Source organism: Globicephala melas, chromosome 16 (genome assembly GCF_963455315.2).
Source record: "Globicephala melas chromosome 16, mGloMel1.2, whole genome shotgun sequence".
NCBI classification, from domain to species: domain Eukaryota; kingdom Metazoa; phylum Chordata; class Mammalia; order Artiodactyla; family Delphinidae; genus Globicephala; species Globicephala melas.
This window is the reverse complement of record NC_083329.1, coordinates 9,471,050-9,488,170: the sequence shown is the minus strand read 5'-3', so window position 1 is coordinate 9,488,170 and position 17,121 is coordinate 9,471,050. Positions and strand designations below refer to the sequence as shown.

At 43.6% G+C, this 17,121-nt stretch overlaps 1 protein-coding gene across 2 annotated transcripts; it reads right to left on the bottom strand.

The window, feature by feature from the left end:
* Nucleotides 1–1,009: 1,009 nt before the first annotated feature.
* On the bottom strand, nt 1,010–15,334 carry NSMCE4A (NSE4 homolog A, SMC5-SMC6 complex component). Of its 2 annotated transcripts, XM_030839287.3 has the most exons (11): nt 15,015–15,334; nt 14,212–14,289; nt 11,251–11,381; nt 8,872–9,023; nt 6,570–6,669; nt 5,730–5,820; nt 4,792–4,886; nt 3,587–3,635; nt 2,761–2,855; nt 2,584–2,670; nt 1,024–1,218 (listed from the first exon to the last, which is right to left on the bottom strand). In XM_030839287.3, exons 1-10 carry the CDS (start codon nt 15,304–15,306, stop codon nt 2,596–2,598), a joined length of 1,158 nt encoding a protein of 385 aa, XP_030695147.2. In that variant the 5' UTR covers nt 15,307–15,334; the 3' UTR covers nt 1,024–1,218; nt 2,584–2,595. The 2 variants fall into 2 exon arrangements, with proteins under 2 accessions (XP_060142452.1, XP_030695147.2); XM_060286469.2 differs by lacking the exons at nt 6,570–6,669; nt 8,872–9,023 and having other exon boundaries at nt 1,010–1,218.
* Nucleotides 15,335–17,121: the final 1,787 nt, after the last annotated feature.

Sequence of the window (17,121 nt, the reverse complement as noted above, 5' to 3'; positions counted from 1 at the left end):
CATACGGCAATTACAGGGAAAACAAATTTGGGGGCTGTTTTATACGTATGTCTAAAACAGCCCCCACACATGCTGTCCAATAAGCCATTGGTTACGTGCATCTGTAGCTTTGCAGAGTTTAGTCAGATAAATTTTCGGGAATGTCCAGGATACAGATATAAATCATGAGAGTAAGGTGGTGGAAGGGGAACCAGGGAAAGCATCAGACATAAGGATGTGCAGTTTTCAAAAAGTAAATTTTCAAGTGTTAAATGCACAGCATTTATCCATCGGATTTAACAATTTGGAAAGGGAATCACCAATAAAGAGCCTTGGTAGGACGGTGGCAAAGGAGGTGCTACACAGCATGGTGTGAGGACTGACAGGAGGCAGCAAGTGATTGTTATTTTAAAAGGAGACAGGACAGTAACTTGAGAAGGGTCACAGTAATTTTTTTAAGATGAGAGGTGAGCGCAGTTGAAGGGAAAGTGCTAGATACAGCGAAGGAATGACTGACGGCAGAGATCCCAGGATGCAGAGATCCAGAGCCTCCACAGAAGAGACACCTCTACCTCTGACACCAGAGGGAAAGAGTGAGAAAGGATGGATATAGAAGTGTGGGAATGGGAAAAGGAAGCAACTAGGACGCAGAGAACATCAAGGACAGACTTGAAGGCCCTGCACCCACGGGAGCAGCATCTCTCCACCCTGTCTTACGGGTTTTCTCTGCGCAGTCAGCAGCCCTCAAGTACAAAGAGAGGACTGCTGGTAAGATAGATCCAAAGCGGTCTGGCGTGGCTTGAAAGAGGACTGAGTCGTTTCTTGTGTGTAAATCACAGGCTGAATCCTATAAAATTGCTGATATTTGACTGTATTTTACTTAAAAAACCCAACAATTTCATATGGTGCCACGTAATATTTGTTGACTTGACTAGCTGACTTTACAGCTAAAAAGATGCACGAAGAACCATAATGATCTTTAGGCCATTAACAACCTAACTAAAACTTCTAATGGGACAGGACTGGAGAAAGGAGAAACTCTTCCCAAGGACAGAAAATAAAGAATAACTACAATTATTTGTGAATATGGCAGTGAGCCTCCTTTAATCAAAGACGACCCATTAACTATCAAAAGCTACACTTTACTAAAAACAATCTGTCTTTAAAAATGTTTAATCATACAGTATGTACAATACAATACGCTGCTTTCCTTTTTGGACTTCACTATCCACTTGAGTCCTAAAAAAAGGGGGAAAATAGCCGGTTAAGAGTTTATAAATGATAAAAGTTCATTCAAGACGCACACATGAAATCTAACAACCAGCCCCTCCTCAGTGAGGAGGGCCCAAGTAAACACACATTATATATCTTACATGAATTCTCCTCTTTCCTTCAATTATCTTGGAACAAAAGAAGCTCAATTAATTGAAGCACATGTTAAGAGTTTACATTAATTGTCGCAAGATGTTTGGACCCAGATAACGTCTACAGTATAAATTCTTGGCTACTCGTTATGCTGTGAGTTTACTCTGTCCATCATGGACAGTATCAGAAAACACTGGTCACCATCATTTTACTTGGATTGTAGCAGAGAATTTAACGTATTGATGGATGCAATGAAAAGATGTTAAATTTTTAAATGCTCAAATAATCCCCAATATATTGTGGGGATGAGTATCTTAGGGTAGGTAAACAGTTACTTAACTTTTTCCCTCAAAGTCAGTAGCTCTCTTCAATATCTACTAATAAATGTTATTGTCTTTGAAATTGAATTCCAAAATCTCATAGGAATATAATAAAGAGCATACATAATCAAGCTGAGGGCTTAAGTGAAAGATGCTGTTTCATGTATAGTTTCAGGAGACATTTGATTTCTTTTAAAAAGAAAGCTATTTTTCCTTAAAAAAGTTTACATTAAGTACTAAAAAGCTAATTTTAATTCTCCAAATCATAGAAAATTTGAGCTACAAAAAAAAGTCTTAGCAATTATCTAATTCAGAATCCCCCCATTTTATAGATAGATTTATAGAGAAGGAAAACAAAGCTGGGTGAGATTGACCTGCCCAACATTTTAAAAGGGCAGAGCCAACGGAATCCAGTCTTCTGATTCCCATCCACAGCTGTGTGCAGTACAGATCATTACTAAGATTTCCTCCCAGCAATGTTCTCCATAAAGATGAAGAATTACTTCAAAAGCATAACTCAAATTTCAGAAATGCCCATTACCAACATCATTCCAAGGTAATTCCGTCTTAATCCTCCTTTTCTACTTTGTACCTATAAAATAAGCGAACCTAATGGGACAATGAACAAAACTGATGGGAGGATTCAATATTTCACTTATCTACTTTATCCATTTGTTTGGGCGTAAAAAAAGCCAAACCAAGAACAACCCCTGCTCTGTCTCTTTCAACGGCAAGTCTTAACAACACCAAAGTAATCAATCCAAAGAAGGGAACTTGCAACCTCTAGGTCCTGTTCTGCATTTTTCAGCAGTTACACACAGTTCTAAAAATGGGGCACTAGAGGGAAGCAAAATCCAAATTTCACCAGAATGTGAAAAAAAACTAATAAATACGTGCAGCTTCCCATAGGAAATGTTACCTTCAGCTGGTGTCAAGCACTTAGCCTCTGCCGGCTTTGACTTGAAGTAATCATAGGCTCTGAGATCTCAAAGGTCTTCACAATCTCCTGGCAGAGAACAAAGAACATTTGGGCACTGGGTTTACAGCAAAGGAATTCTTGAAGACGAACTGCCCAAGGCAACATGCAGAGCATTACCTCCCAGTCACGGTAACTCAAAGCTATAATTCCCTGATTCCTAATTTGAGTGTTTTGGTCAATTCCTCCACTTTCTTCGTTAATATTAACAGGCTCTGTTTGAAAGACAAAGTTTTCAAAAGTTATCAAGTCAGAAGAGGTAATCTGAACAGAAACCAATGAATAATAGGAATGAAACCTGTATCGACAAGATACTTAGAATATTACATATTTATTAGGATTTCATGCATTACTGTGCTGTATTATTACAATAGCAAGTAGTTCCGTTTGCTTCCATTCAGAAAAAAATGTGGTAGAATAACACATTCCAATCATTTGAAAAACTCTGCATATCTATGAACCAACCACAGAGCTCAGGCCTAGTGGGTCCAACATGAAATTAAGAACTTTTAAAGGAAGACATAAGTGCAATGAAAGAACTTCATTCTCTACAGGAGACCTTAGAAGGCAAAGAGTAATGGACAGTGTGAATCATTCAACAAAGAATTAAAGATTCGAGCTGCTGGCATTAGGGTTAAAATAGAAAGAAGGAAACTACAAAAATAACTGCAATTACAAGCTTTCTAAATTAAAATTTAAGGGAAATTGTATAATTTCTTGTTTGTCTTCACAGCAATAGATGTTCAATCAATGACACAGATGAATCCATAGGTTTTAAACTATGATTACGTTTTCAGCATTTTCAGTTAGCTGAAGAAGACACAGCATTGTAAAGTTTGTTACCTAAAATAAAAACTAGTTTACATTTAATAAAATACATTTCACAAACTCTAGTAACAAGTACACTTTCTCTAAAACTAATTTTTCTGAACATAGAATCATTTACCTATTATTGGCAGTCGGTCTTGGTCAAGTCTTATTCTTGCAAACCCATCCTAAAACACAAATGTAATTTTAGGAGAAGACTAAAATTTAGATTCAAAACCTATAACCACTGGATGAAAAAATTACTCAACCAGAAAATTCTAAACCTTAGACAATCAAAGTGTACCGTAACAATGAGGAGTTTATATGGACAAGCCTCCTCTAACATCTTTCTCGACACGGGGTATCCCTCAGGTTCTAATCAGCTCTTTTACAACCGCATCCTGAGGAGCTCTTAAATAAAACTGTAACCATCTTGACTCTTTGACTGATTCATACTTTTTGAATATTCCACTTTTTATTTTTATTATTATTTTTTGTCTGTGCCACTTGGCTTGTGGGATCTTAGTTCCCCCACCAGGGACTGAACCCGGGCCCCTCAGCAGTGAGAGTGTGGAGTCCTAACCACTGGATAGCCAGGGAACTCCTGAATATCCACATTTTATAATGCATAATTCTACCATTTACCATTGACAAAATATGCCTTTGTTATCGTTTCTGGAAAAATACTTTGGTCCATACAAGATTTTTGCGTAAGATGAAAATCAAACTCATCTTACAAGTGCAGGAATGCAACCTGACAGAAGACTAAAGACAGCCCAGAGCAAATTCTCAAAGTACATTTCTGAGTACTTTTTTTTTTTTCCTAAACCATCTAGTTTGAAATTACTTCAAACTTAAGAGTTACAAGACTACTGTAAAGACCTCCCAGATATCCTTTACCCAGAGTCACCAATTATTTGACTTTTGCCATATTTACATTATTGCTTTCTCTATATATATATTAATTTTTATGAGTGATGGACAATCTGTTCCTTTTCCCTAAGACTTCAGTGTATGTTTCTTGAAAACAAGAATATTCTCGTACATAACACGACAACTACAAGTTTGGGAACTTTAACATTTACATCATACAGTTATCTAATCTATAAGTTCCATATTCAAATTTTGCCAATTCTTTCTCTAAAAAATTTCTATAATGTAAAAGCAAGCATGTAAGTTTTTAGCTAGTTCCTTCTGCCTATGACTTGTCAATGTTTTGCTACAATGGATCTAAAACACTTATTGGTTAGTACAAATTCCTTTGCCAGCTCCCATCTATACCTGTTATTATTTACCCTTTTAAAAGCATATAAAAACAATTAGAGAAATCATCTTAAATCTTACCCTTATAATAAAAGAAACATGAAAGATGTTTTCCACTGTTCGGGCAAAAGAATGTGGATCAACCACAAAGTCAAAGAAGGACATCGGAGTATCAGCTACAGACAAAAGAGGAAAAAATTCTTCAGTACAGGAAAAGTTGTTTTTGCTTATCAATTAAGACCAATACTCTCTAGTGTCAGCCAGAGAAAGGAAATGGGCATTCATCCTGTTGTGGGATGGAAATCAATACAACCCTGCTGGAGGGCAATCTTGTGTACCTGTTAAAAATCTGTAAGCTGTCCTACAGAAATATTAGCACATGTGCGCAAAGTTATGTGCCAAGATTTTTCACTCCAGCAGTTTACACAAGAGTAAAATGTTATAAAGAACTTGCCCACTAATAGAGGGTTTGTTAAATATATTTACGATACAGCCACCCAGTGGGAATCACTGAAAAGAATAAGCGGGATCTTATGTATTGATGTGGGAAAATGTCCACATGGAGAAGTCATATTGCAGAATAATGTGTATATTATGATTAGCTTTGAAAAAAGCAAAAAACCGACAAAAATATCCCTACTTAGTTGCATATTTATTATGACATAAACATAAGAAAATCTGAAAATATACACATCACATTTTATAAGTGGCAACCTCTAGGGAGTGAGGACAGGTAGAATAGGTACTTGACTTTTTACTTTTCTCACTTCTATGGCATGTATTATTTTGTAACAGAAAAAATATCCCACCTTCTAAAGATAAAAATGAGAATTTACTACACCAATGTTCTCATGGAATTTCTAGAAAGGAGAAGCCTCATTAAAGACGTACGTCAAGAAAGAATCAAAATGATTCAAACATTACATATATGCCTTTTGAATAAAAATAACTTCTCACTGAAAGTGACACAGGCCTGATAAATACAAGTTGCTCCCTTTTGAGCTTGGTATCATACTTACGATCTTTTTGAAAATATGTTTGCAACAATCCCAAGATTCTTTCTACTTCTTTTTCTGTTGCTTCTTGATGAGATTCTTCCATTCTTTTTAACTGAAAATATAAAGTCGTTATCAAGCAGACTGACCTATTTGTCTGCCTGTTAACCTTTCCTGCTCTCTTACATGGCCAAACTCCTCTAAATATCTTTTATCTGGGATTGCTAGCAGTTTTTATCCCCATCTTACAACTAATAGTTAAAAAAGATTTTTCTGGTTTTAGTAACATTTTCATATTAATTTTCTAATAGAAGAGTAGCATTACCAAATCAACCATTTTCAGGTTGAACATAAAATAGCAAAATACAAAAGGGACAATTTAGAACAGTGGTTCTCAACCGGGAGTGACTGTGCACCACCCCTCCCCCACCCCACTGATGAGCCATTTGCTAACATTTGGTTGTCATACTTGGGGTGGGGCAGGGGGAGTGACAGGATGCTATTAACATCTAGTGGGAAGAGGCCAAGGATGCTGCTAAACATCCTGTCATGCACAGGACAGCCTCTCACAACCAAGAATTATCCAGCCCAAATGCTGACAGCGCTGAGGTTAAGAAACCCTGGTTTGGGAGAACGAATCCAAACTATAGAAATGAGTTAAAACTAAGACAAGTGGTCAATCCGATAAAATGTTTAAAGGCTTAAACATGTCAAAAATGATTCAAACATTAAATGATTACTTTTAAGTGACAGAACCTGACTCCAGACCCTAAAGCTTAGAAAAGATGGGCAAAGTACATGTACATCGTATTAATGGCTATTTGAAATTAGGTGTGTTAAAAGGCAACGTGTGAAGAAACAAACCTCGTCAGGCATTGCCTGCTGCTCTTCTATCATCCGAACTTTTCTGGAACGCTCGGTTCGTGGCTTTGGCACGGGGCACTCTCCTTGTATTGAACCCAACCTAATGAAAAATATGCTCTCATGTCTTTTTTTGGGGGGTTTTTTGTTTTTGTTTTTGTTTTTTGCGGTACACTGGCCTCTCACTGCTGTGGCCTCTCCCGTTGCGGAGCACAGGCTCTGGACGCGCAGGGTCAGCGGCCATGGCTCACGGGCCCAGCCGCTCCGCGGCATGTGGGATCTTCCCGGACCGGGGCACGAACCCGTGTCCCCTGCATCGGCAGGCGGACTCTCAACCACCACACCACCAGGGAAGCCCTTTTGTTTGTTTTTAAAACAAACTAATTTCACTAACTGAAAGCAGTTCCCATGGCATAGTCAAATTCGCAACCAGGCATCAGTGATGTATGAGTGACATCAGACCAAGACTCTTGTGTCAGGTTTGTAACACCCTTTCTGCTCCCTCTGTGTGTCTAAAAGAATTCTTAGGAGCTCGCCTCAATCCCAGATACCTCCTCAACACGTTCGTATTTTACTCTGAACAGTAAGCCGGTGAATATGCCTGTGGTCCTCCCAGCTAGCCTGTTGTCTGTTTCACAAAGCCAACTTCAGAGATCAGGGGAAGGGAACGAACAGCTCCACTGGGGTTAAGATTTAAAAGCCTTTTGGTCTGGGGGTGCCAGGGCAGAGGCCCACAGCCTGGGAATCCAGAACACACCTGTCTTAGGAGATAACAGGTCAGGCAGAGGCCAAGGGATTCCTTTCCCATTTGGATTCCCTCCACCTTCCAAAAAAGCCCTATAGAGGTACCATGCAGAAACCAAGGCCCAGAGAATTTAGACCCATGTGGTCCCTACACTTGAGGAAATCAAAGTATACAGTAGAGATGGACAGATAAATATTCACGCACAAAGGTCCATTTCCACATAATATGGTAGATCCTGTGGTGCTGTAGTGGAGTATTACTCAAGTGCTATGAGAGCATTTGGACAGAGAGATCTACCCAGACACGGGAGGGGTCTGGTTGGGAAAACTGATCCTACACTGATACCTCTGTCTAGAGAAGTCACTGGAGGCTTCCAAGCTGGTGCCTGTGGGAGAAGTAAACCTTACCAGATGGAAAAAAAAGGGGAAAGGACACTGCAGGCCAAGGGAACAAACAGCAAGTGCAAGGCTGCAAAGCCGTACATAAATCATTGCGGCTGCAAGTTGAGCTACATCATGAGATAAAGGTTAAGTCACACAACAAAAGGCTATCTTTAGATCCTAGGATTTATGACACAGCCTACAACTCAGCCACAAAAAAGACTTGGACTTTTCCTATAGTAAGGAAGCTTGACTTTTTTGCTGTAATATACAGCGGTTCTGGGCACTTGAGTTAAGGGAAGTCTTGTTAAAAACAGATGCCGGGCCCCACGCCCCAGACGGACCACATCTGCATCTCCAAAGCCTTCTAACAGACACTACCAATCTCAGAAGGTTTAGAAGGGTAATCAGAAGAGACAGATGCCCTGGAGCTATCCACTTAAGGAAGAAACCACCTGGGTGCTTACCCCAGAGAAGTTATCTACTATGTATTTAAAGGCTGTCTCACAGAAGAACCAGTAAGAGCTGTTCTTAGCTTCTCCATAGGACTGAGCTGGGAAATTAAGACAGAAGCCAATTCCATCTGAGTATAAAGAAAAGCTTTTCAAAATTAGAGTTGTATCCAAAAACTGAACTAGGCAGTTTATGTGATAGTGACTCAAGCAGTCTTCAGACATAAGTCAGAGATCATCTAACAGGAAACTATATATAATAAATGGCACTTTACATATACTGGTAGAATTTTAAGACATCTTTCATAGGAGGTATCATCCTCCTACCTGATAAGGACTTTAAAGATGATAAAACAAAGCCAGACATTATGCCACAGACCCAAAGTCTGCCACGCCAGAAAGCAGAGGAGCAACTAAGACCCGGCACAGCCAAATAAGTAAGTAAATAAATAAATATAAAAAAGAAAATAAAAGAAAGAAAGCTAAGGAGCCAGCAGGGCGCCCTGGTAAGGAGGTACCAGCCCACGGCCTTTCCTCCTTAAATTAAGCAGGATGAGGGTCCATCCACATCAAGATTTTATGGGCTTTTAAATCAAAGTTTAGAAAGTCTCCAAACAACGTCATCATGATCGTCACCTCCACAATACCAAAGAATTTTTGCCCCTACAATAAAAAACAATTTAAGGTTTACAAATGGCTGGTGTGTCGGATTTTTAAAATAATCTTACAGAAAGTGGAATGTATGGGTTTTATTAAAGGTGTTTTCTGCTGTTCTGCCTGATATTTTCCAGGAGTCATAGACTATGAATTCAAAATCAGAACTATCTTCATCACGGATGAGTTCTTCAGCTTCTAGCGGATTTACACCCATATGTGTCAGCTACAAAAACGAAGGGAAACAAAAACCCCAGTTAAGCCACAAGCAATCATTCACCGTACCCAGTCGTCTCTATCACTAAACAACAGGCCAGAGGCAAAGTCTGTTTTTGCTGTCCTAACACGTTGGCTAAATTTCTTATTATAAATTCCTATTTTCAAAGGTACCTTCTTTGTGGCAGAAAATATTCCTCAATGTACTCAGAACCTTTTGGTAAGAAAGCGAGATGATCCAGACCAATGGTTCTCACCAGAGTGATTCTGTACCCCCCGTGCCCCCGCAGGGGTCTTTTGGCTTCATGTCTGGAGACATTTTTGGCTGTCACAACTGGGTTGGGGGGAGGCGGAGAGGGCAGCGTTACTGGCAGCTGGTGGGCAGAAGCCAGGATGCTCTCAGTATCCTACAACAGGCCCCCACAACAAAGACTCAGCCAGCCCAAAATGTCCTTCGTGCCCAGCCTGAGAAACCTTGCTCTAGCCCCCTGCAGGCTGAGGGGTGGACGGACCAGAACTAAGCCCACCGGGAATTTCCGATCACCCGTAGTTCACTTTTAAAGTATTAGCGAAGCTGAATTAGCATAAAAATATGACATGACATCCCCAAGCAAAAGTTCTGAGACAGAACAGGGAAGTTTAGCTGGCTTTGGATTTTCGTTTTTCAGCCAACCTCCTGGAGACCTCTATTCAGCTCGTATCTCAGCATTTCCAGAGAGCAGGGGCCTAGCGTCAGGGAGAGAATCGTTCATCTTAAAACCGCCTTCCTGGGAAGAGTTGGCGGAAGTCTAATAATTCTGCTACCTGAAGCTATCTTACAGAAAGTGTATTACATGAAATTTGCTTTTATGAAAGTACACTTTTATTACACTATAAAATTATGAAATGCCTAGAGGTTATCAAATTAAAATGGTAGTATCATATATAAACAGTAATCAAAAACCCTCAGAGAGCTTCACCCGTTAAAGGCAGTTAAACTTTGAAGAAAGGAGAGGCTGCCAGAACCCGATCAGAGAGGCGTGGTCAGCTCCACCCCATCCTCCTGCCGCCCTGTCCCACCGCCGCACGCTTGGAGGAACACATTTCAGTTTCTGTCTGGTCAAATCTACCAATCTTTTCTCTATAGTCTTTTTATTTAGTGTCATACTTGAAAAGATCTTCCCTTCCCAGAGACTAGACAGCTATTAATTTCAGGTTTTATATGGACTGCTTTAAGACTTCTGGAATTTATTTTGATATGTTATTTAAAGTACAAAGCTCACCCTGATAAATAAAAGTAATTTTTAAAAAGATTACCCAATACATAGTTAACTTTATTTATTGAGCTATACATTAGTGTGCATTTTCCAAAATACATGATACGTCAAAATTTTAAAGTTGTTAAAAAAGAAAATGTTAAGGTTTAAAATTTAAGTAGAGTAAATTTAAATTTTAAAAAAATCTAAGGTTTTAGAAACAACGAAAACCTCGTCTGCCTCATACCTTTACAAAATACTTTATCTGGTCAGGTCTCATGGTACTAAATCATTTTAATAACCTTTTAACACACATTTGGTCAGAAAATCAATGTCCTAGCAGAAATGCTAGGATACAGGTTGGCTCAAAGTAGAACCAAGGAAAAAAAGACAACAGAGTAACGTACAAAGTTAGTCTCCTTGTGCTTTTTTTTGGTAAATCCATCAAGGAAAAGTTTCCAAATTTCAGGTAACAGCCATTCAAACGTATTAAGAGGCAAAGACAGGTGAACAAAACAACAACAACGAAAAAAACCAAAAGCAGAACCCCAATCATATTCGGATGGTTCTGAAATATTCTCAAAGACAAATCAAAACATGGCCCCTCCACCAGACCTGTCATCTCCAGCTGAACTCTGCCACCTGCAGTGTGGGCTTTTGCCCAGCCTGGGACAAACGTCCTAGGTCACTGAGAATAAGCTGGAACACTTATGAACTGACAGCTGAGTGAGGAAAAACATGGCCATTTGAAATAAACATAGCGCCCAGAGTCTTAGAAGGCTAGGAGATTTTCAAACTGCTCTGAGCTGCCAACCTAGATTCCACCACAGAGCTCGACTGTCATCTGTTTAATTTGGTAAGATCTCTTTGGAGGAATCTGAGGCCCAAAAAAGGAAAAATGAAGTGAAAACCATTTGCATATGGATATAAGCAAAGTAGATAATTATACAATATGTGACAGATGAAGCATTTTTTATTAAGATTCTGTAGCTTTGAACTTACTAGGGTCTCGACATATCTTAACATATCAAACGAGTTCAGATCAGAACGCAGCTGCTTTGCCTTCTCTTTGCCCAAATCTGAAGCCAAAACAAGAAAGTGGGCGTCTAGGACTGCTTCTCTTGCTCGGGACACTATTCAAAAAAGAAGGAAAACACACACATTACAACATACACATTATCCACAGGTATTTTCCCAAAACTTCCAACTACACTTACTCCGCATTTCCCACGGGACCAAAAAAATCTCAAACGTCATCCATCTCCGTCTAAAAATTGGTTCCCCTGCCCAGCTCACCAAAATCTGAAATCAAAGCTAACCAGTCTTCCTAAAAGCCAGCTCCCTCTGCACTTTTCCTACTCCCGAGAACTGAACCGCAATCTCGTAACAACCCCAGCTTAACAAAACCTCCATCATCTCCAACACCGGCTTTTCCCTTGGACTCCAGCAACCCATCCCAGCCACTGTTAACACCGCACTGATGATGTAAGTCAAACTGAATGCCTGCTATGTGTAAGGCACCGTGCTGGGCGTGGTGGTTTGCCAACCAGCAACAGGTAAGTGGTCAAGGAGCCTCAGGTGAAATTAGGTGCGGGGCCGGCAGCGGAAGATGCAGCCTCTACCTGGCAGCACGAGCACCACCAAATGAACAGTCTACAGGCAGCAGGGCCGTGACCGCTGAGGATGGACGATCCCAAGACGTTTGACAGAGGGCATGGGATTTAAGATAAGCTATAGGCAGAAAAAGATTTAAATAGGACAGAAGAAGGGAATGGGGCAGGGAAACCGAGGAGGAAGTTTGGGGAGGTGAGGGAAGGGTCCACTGGGGGAAACAGCAGGGCTGAGAGGAATGGGTTTAATCAGACTCCGAAGGGAACAGGCAGTGTGTAAAAAGCGCTCCAGGAACACCGGCAAAGGCAAATGGAAAAGACACCCAAGAAGAGACAAATACACAAATACCTTTGCTTGGCTCACTCCCCAAGGCCATTTCGTTTGAATTACTATTTCCCGAACATTCCTCAGGCTGGTGAACTTACTGACTCCAGGCTTTGTATTTATACATCATTTTCATTTTTTTTTTAACATTATCACAATTTTTTAAAATATTTATTTATTTATTGGCTGCATTGGGTCTTCGCTGCTGAGCGCGGGCTTTCTCTAGTTGTGGCGACCAGGGGCTACTCTTCGTTGTGGTGTGCGGGCTTCTCATTGCGGTGGCTTCTCTTGCTGCAGAGCGCGGGCTCTAGGTGCACAGGCTTCACTAGTTGTGGAACAGGGGCTCAGTAGTTGTGTCTCGCGGGCTTTAGAACGCAGGCTCAGTAGTTGTGGCGCACGGGCTTAGTTGCTCCGCAGCATGTGGGACCTTCCCGGACCAGGGCTCGAACCCATGTCGCCTGCATTGGCAGGCGGATTCTTAACCACTGCGCCACCAGCGAAGTCCCTTTCCTCAGTTTTAATTTAGGAGAGTTACTGCGAAAGTGACAATGAGTGAGAGAACGAGGCAGAGGCAGAAGCTAGAGGGGCGGGTTCCTGGGCTGCTCTAGACCCCCCAGCACATCACTGTCACAGCGCACACTGAGGAAAGTGCAGATCTCTCACGGATGGATCCAAGCCTCTAAAGAGTTAAAACTGAGAACATCAGATCCACGTCTACGGGGGATACAGAGTTCTGTGCTGGCTGACCACCTCCCAGGTCAGTTGTAAATAATTTTGCCTTAAAGAGGTGACCCAGCCAGCACAGTGGAAATGGCTGAGGGGGAAACGATCTGTTGATCGACAACTCTTAAGCTGGGTGAATAATAATAATAAGGGGGCGAAGGGGTCAAGAGTAACCTTGAGGAGCCAGCCTGGGGGGGGTCCAGGCTTGGGAGAGAAGAAAAGCCTAGAGGGTGGAGGAGGGATTTCACAGGGTGAAAAGGAAAGGCTGGCTTCCGGAAGGTTTGCGGAAATTAGGTGAACTGGTAGACCAAGATGGGGGATGGTAAGTAGACCAAGATGGGGGATGGTAAGGAGGCGGCAGTCACAGCAAGAGAGACACAGATTTGAAGGCGTACAGATAGAAAATGTGCACGTGGGTGACATTTAAACATCAGCCACACTAGCGAATGACCAGAAATAAACATTCTGGTCTTCAAAGAACATGAGGAATCGTGGTGTCCGGGCAGCGGCCGGCTCTGCCGGCTTCTTCACCCGCGTCTGCCTGCACCCTCCCTTTCCGCTCCCAATGGACTTAGGAGGGAAAAGTGGTCTGGGGACTCATCCTAGGGCTCTGTGACCCAGTGCCCACATCAGGGGCCTCTCTGACCTGTCCTCTGTCTTCAGACAGACAGACTGCTCTTACCACTAACACTGCTGCTGCTTTTCATTCAAACCAAGATTATTTTTTAGCGCCTCCTCCTTCTGCAACACAGGTCTAGAGTTCAGTGCTGAGATTTCTCTCTCTCTTTCTCACACCCCTCCCCCCATCAGAGACCAACAGGGCCACCTTTGGACATGGCTACCCCTACTGGGTTACAGGTGGACCAAGAGGAAGGAGCTGAGGGAGGGGAGGTCGGGAGGACAGGGAAAGAAACAGGACGTCAAGGTCCAGCTCAGTCCTTTCTTTTTAATTCATCCATTCAACCAATGCATTCTGGGGATACAGCAGTCAATACAGTAGAAAGATAATACACAGAAAGTTCTCAAATTTGAACAAGCAACAGAACCACCTGGGGGGCTTTGTCAGACACAGCCCCCCACCTCCCCAAATTTCACGTAAAGCCCTTACTATATGCTTAGGGAATGGTAAGTGCACAATAAAAGTGGAAGTAGTGCTACAGTGAAAACGGTTCCCAAACTAGTTAAGCACTATTATAAATGTGGGAGTTGTCTGATGTCGATAATTCGCTTCTTATGTAAAACTAATGAAAATTATCCTAAAACATATGATAACACAAAGCTTCCATACATAAAATAATGAATTACCTCCATTAAACAGGGTGTTGGCCTCTTCAAGGACCTCTGTTAACTTGTCGCTGGCATTCAATATATCCTCCCGGTTTTCTATTTAAAAAAATACAAGCTTTGGGAAGCGTGCTCATCATTCGCTAACAAATGGCTGACAAAGTGACCAGCTGCAGCAACACGGCCAAGCCCCGCCCCCTGCTCCCCGGGGGAATTACTTCCAACAGCTTTATCTCTTTAACCAAGACGGCCAGGCGAGAGAAAGAGGACTGTACCCCTTTAGCAGAATGAACTTTAAAAGGGGACCCACTTGGCTCCCCCTAAACTTCACCCAAAGGCTCCACTCCTTCTGCAGCCTCTGAGGAGCGCTGCTAACAGTGGTTCTCAAACTCTGCAAGCCACAGGATCCCCTGGGCCACCTAGAGTTTCAGACTGGATAGGTCTGGAGTGCGGTCCGGGAATTTGAATTTCTGACAGTTCACGGGCGACGCTGCCGCGGGCGGGCGAGCGCTCGCTGGGAACCGCTGGATGCAAGAGAAGGAGCCCAGGCTCCGCGTGCCGTCTCTCCCCCTTCCCGACCATCTGGGCTCGCACGAGTGCCCGCCCGCGCCTGGCCTCCGGCGGTGCCGTCCTGCTCCTCGGGGACCTGCGCGCCCCGGCCAAGGTCGTGCAGCGCTATCCGCACGACGGATATGCGAGCGCCTCGCAAGCCAATCGAGGCGCGGCCAGGCGGCGCAGGGCTGGCCCCGGCCGCCGCCCGCGCCGCCCCGCGCCCGCGCCGCCCCGCGCCGCCCCGCGCCCGCGCCCGCGCCGCCCCGCCTTACGTTGGACCGAGTTGATGAGCGCCCGGTACTGATGGCGGATCTGGCGGCACAGGCCATGGTCGGTCTCCGCCTCCAAGCTCGCCGGGTCCATCATCTCGTCCCCGGAATCCGACGGCTCCGTCTCCTCCAAGCTCGGGCGCTCCGGGGCCTCCCTGCGCTCGGGCGCGGCGCCGCGGCGGGACACGGGCGACAGCGGGGAGCGCGATCGGGAGCGGGAGCAGGTGCGATCCCGGTGCGGGTCGCGGCCCCGGCCCCGGCCCTCGGACCGGCGGCCGCTGCCGTCCCCAGACATCGCGCCAAGCCGCCCTGCAACTTCGCAGCGGCGGAAGTTCGCGCCAGAAACTGAAACCCCTGCTCTGCGCGAGCGCTTGCTCCCTGCGGAACGCGGCTCCCGGGCCGGCGCGAGAGCACAGCGACGCCTGTGGCTGGAGGCCGACGGCGGGGACGAGATCGGGGGCGCAGTGGTTAGAGCGCCGCCGGGCCGGCACCGGGCGCAACGCAGGCCCCTGACCTTTCGCGCCCCTGATGTTTGATACACTGAGATCCCACTTACTCCACACTGGAAGGTGCTTAGGATCTTGGTTGTCTGGTCCCGCGTGCCGGCCGCAACAGACTGGGAAAGGGTCTCTTTGGCTCTCCGGGACACAGCCACAGCCTTGAAACAAATACTTAGCATTCTTCCAGGTGAAAATTCATTCCAAGCGCCAGACAGAAATACCTGGGACATTTATTTCCAGGTCATGGGCACGCAGCCCATGTTTGTTGATCGAGGCTCCTGCAGTTAAGCAGGATGAGCGGTGGACCTGGAGATAAGAGAGGCGATTCTGCCACTATCTGTGAACTTAGCTCCTTGAGCCATCCTTGGGGGGACCAAATGGGGTTTATAAACAGCTGGCAATCCCACTCTTTTTGAGGACAGAAGAACTAATGAGCAAACAAAAAGTTCACAAGTTTTTTTGGTTTTCTCATAGTAAACTCTGTTAACCATCGCTTCTAAATATCTACACCTTGACAGTTTATGTTCATAATCGGTCCTCAAACTAAAAGATTCTAAAATACCTTCAAATGGGTCTAAGAACGATGAAATTATATTCCTATAAAGATAAATGGATGAATTTCATTGCATGTATTTTGGAATTTCATTCCATGTATTGCAACGTTTCTCAAGTGTTCTCTTCGGTGTTGAGAACACATTTTCTCAAAGGAACAACATTATAAGTTGAGTTACTACATGAGCCTACAAAAATACCATTTTGTGAATCAGGTATAGTCAGCTTGAGTAAGCACTATTCATTGCTGCCCAACACATATGTCTCACCTCACACCTGCTTCACCTGGATTTCAGGAAAGGTATGCGCTGGCACCTGCTTCATTGGATGAAGCATGATTGGTCTAAATGAATCATGGTAATCTCATCCCCCTTCCCCAATGACTGGGCTAGGGATAGGACTCGATCCAGTTCTGGACAGTGACGTGAGCGGGAGCTTCCCATTTGGATGACACACGAAGCCTCCGGAGAAGAAAGCCTTTACCCCCATCCTCACTCTTCTTTGTGATGCTGGCATGAGGAAATGGAGCCTGCACGATGACAGCCGTCTACTACTGATGACATGACAAGCATGAGAAAAGACCAGAATACTGGGGACACTGGAGAGGAAGGATGGACATGGCTGAATTGCTGAGTGAGGTGGAGTCTGCCTACCTCCAGACTCCTTGTTAAGTAAGCCACAAATACCCTGTGGTTCAGGCCGCCGTTAACGGTTTTGTAGTTGCTACTTGCAGCTCAGTGCGTTGGAACTGAAACAAATACTTAGCCTTCTTCCAGGTGGAAATTTGTTCCACACTCCAGACAAAAATCCCTGGAACATTGCATTCAATTCAACAAGCTTTTGATGTGTATTAATAGGCCAGACACTCAGCAAACCAAGCAGGTTACAAAGACGGCTGAGAGACTTGTCTTTGCCTTCCAGGGTCTCACCAGGAGACAGATATGAAACTGATCCTAAAATTCATGTGGAAATGCAAGGGACCCAGAATAGACAAAACAACCTTGAAAAAGGAAGACAAAGTTGGAAGGACTCACACTTAATTCCAAAACTTATTACAA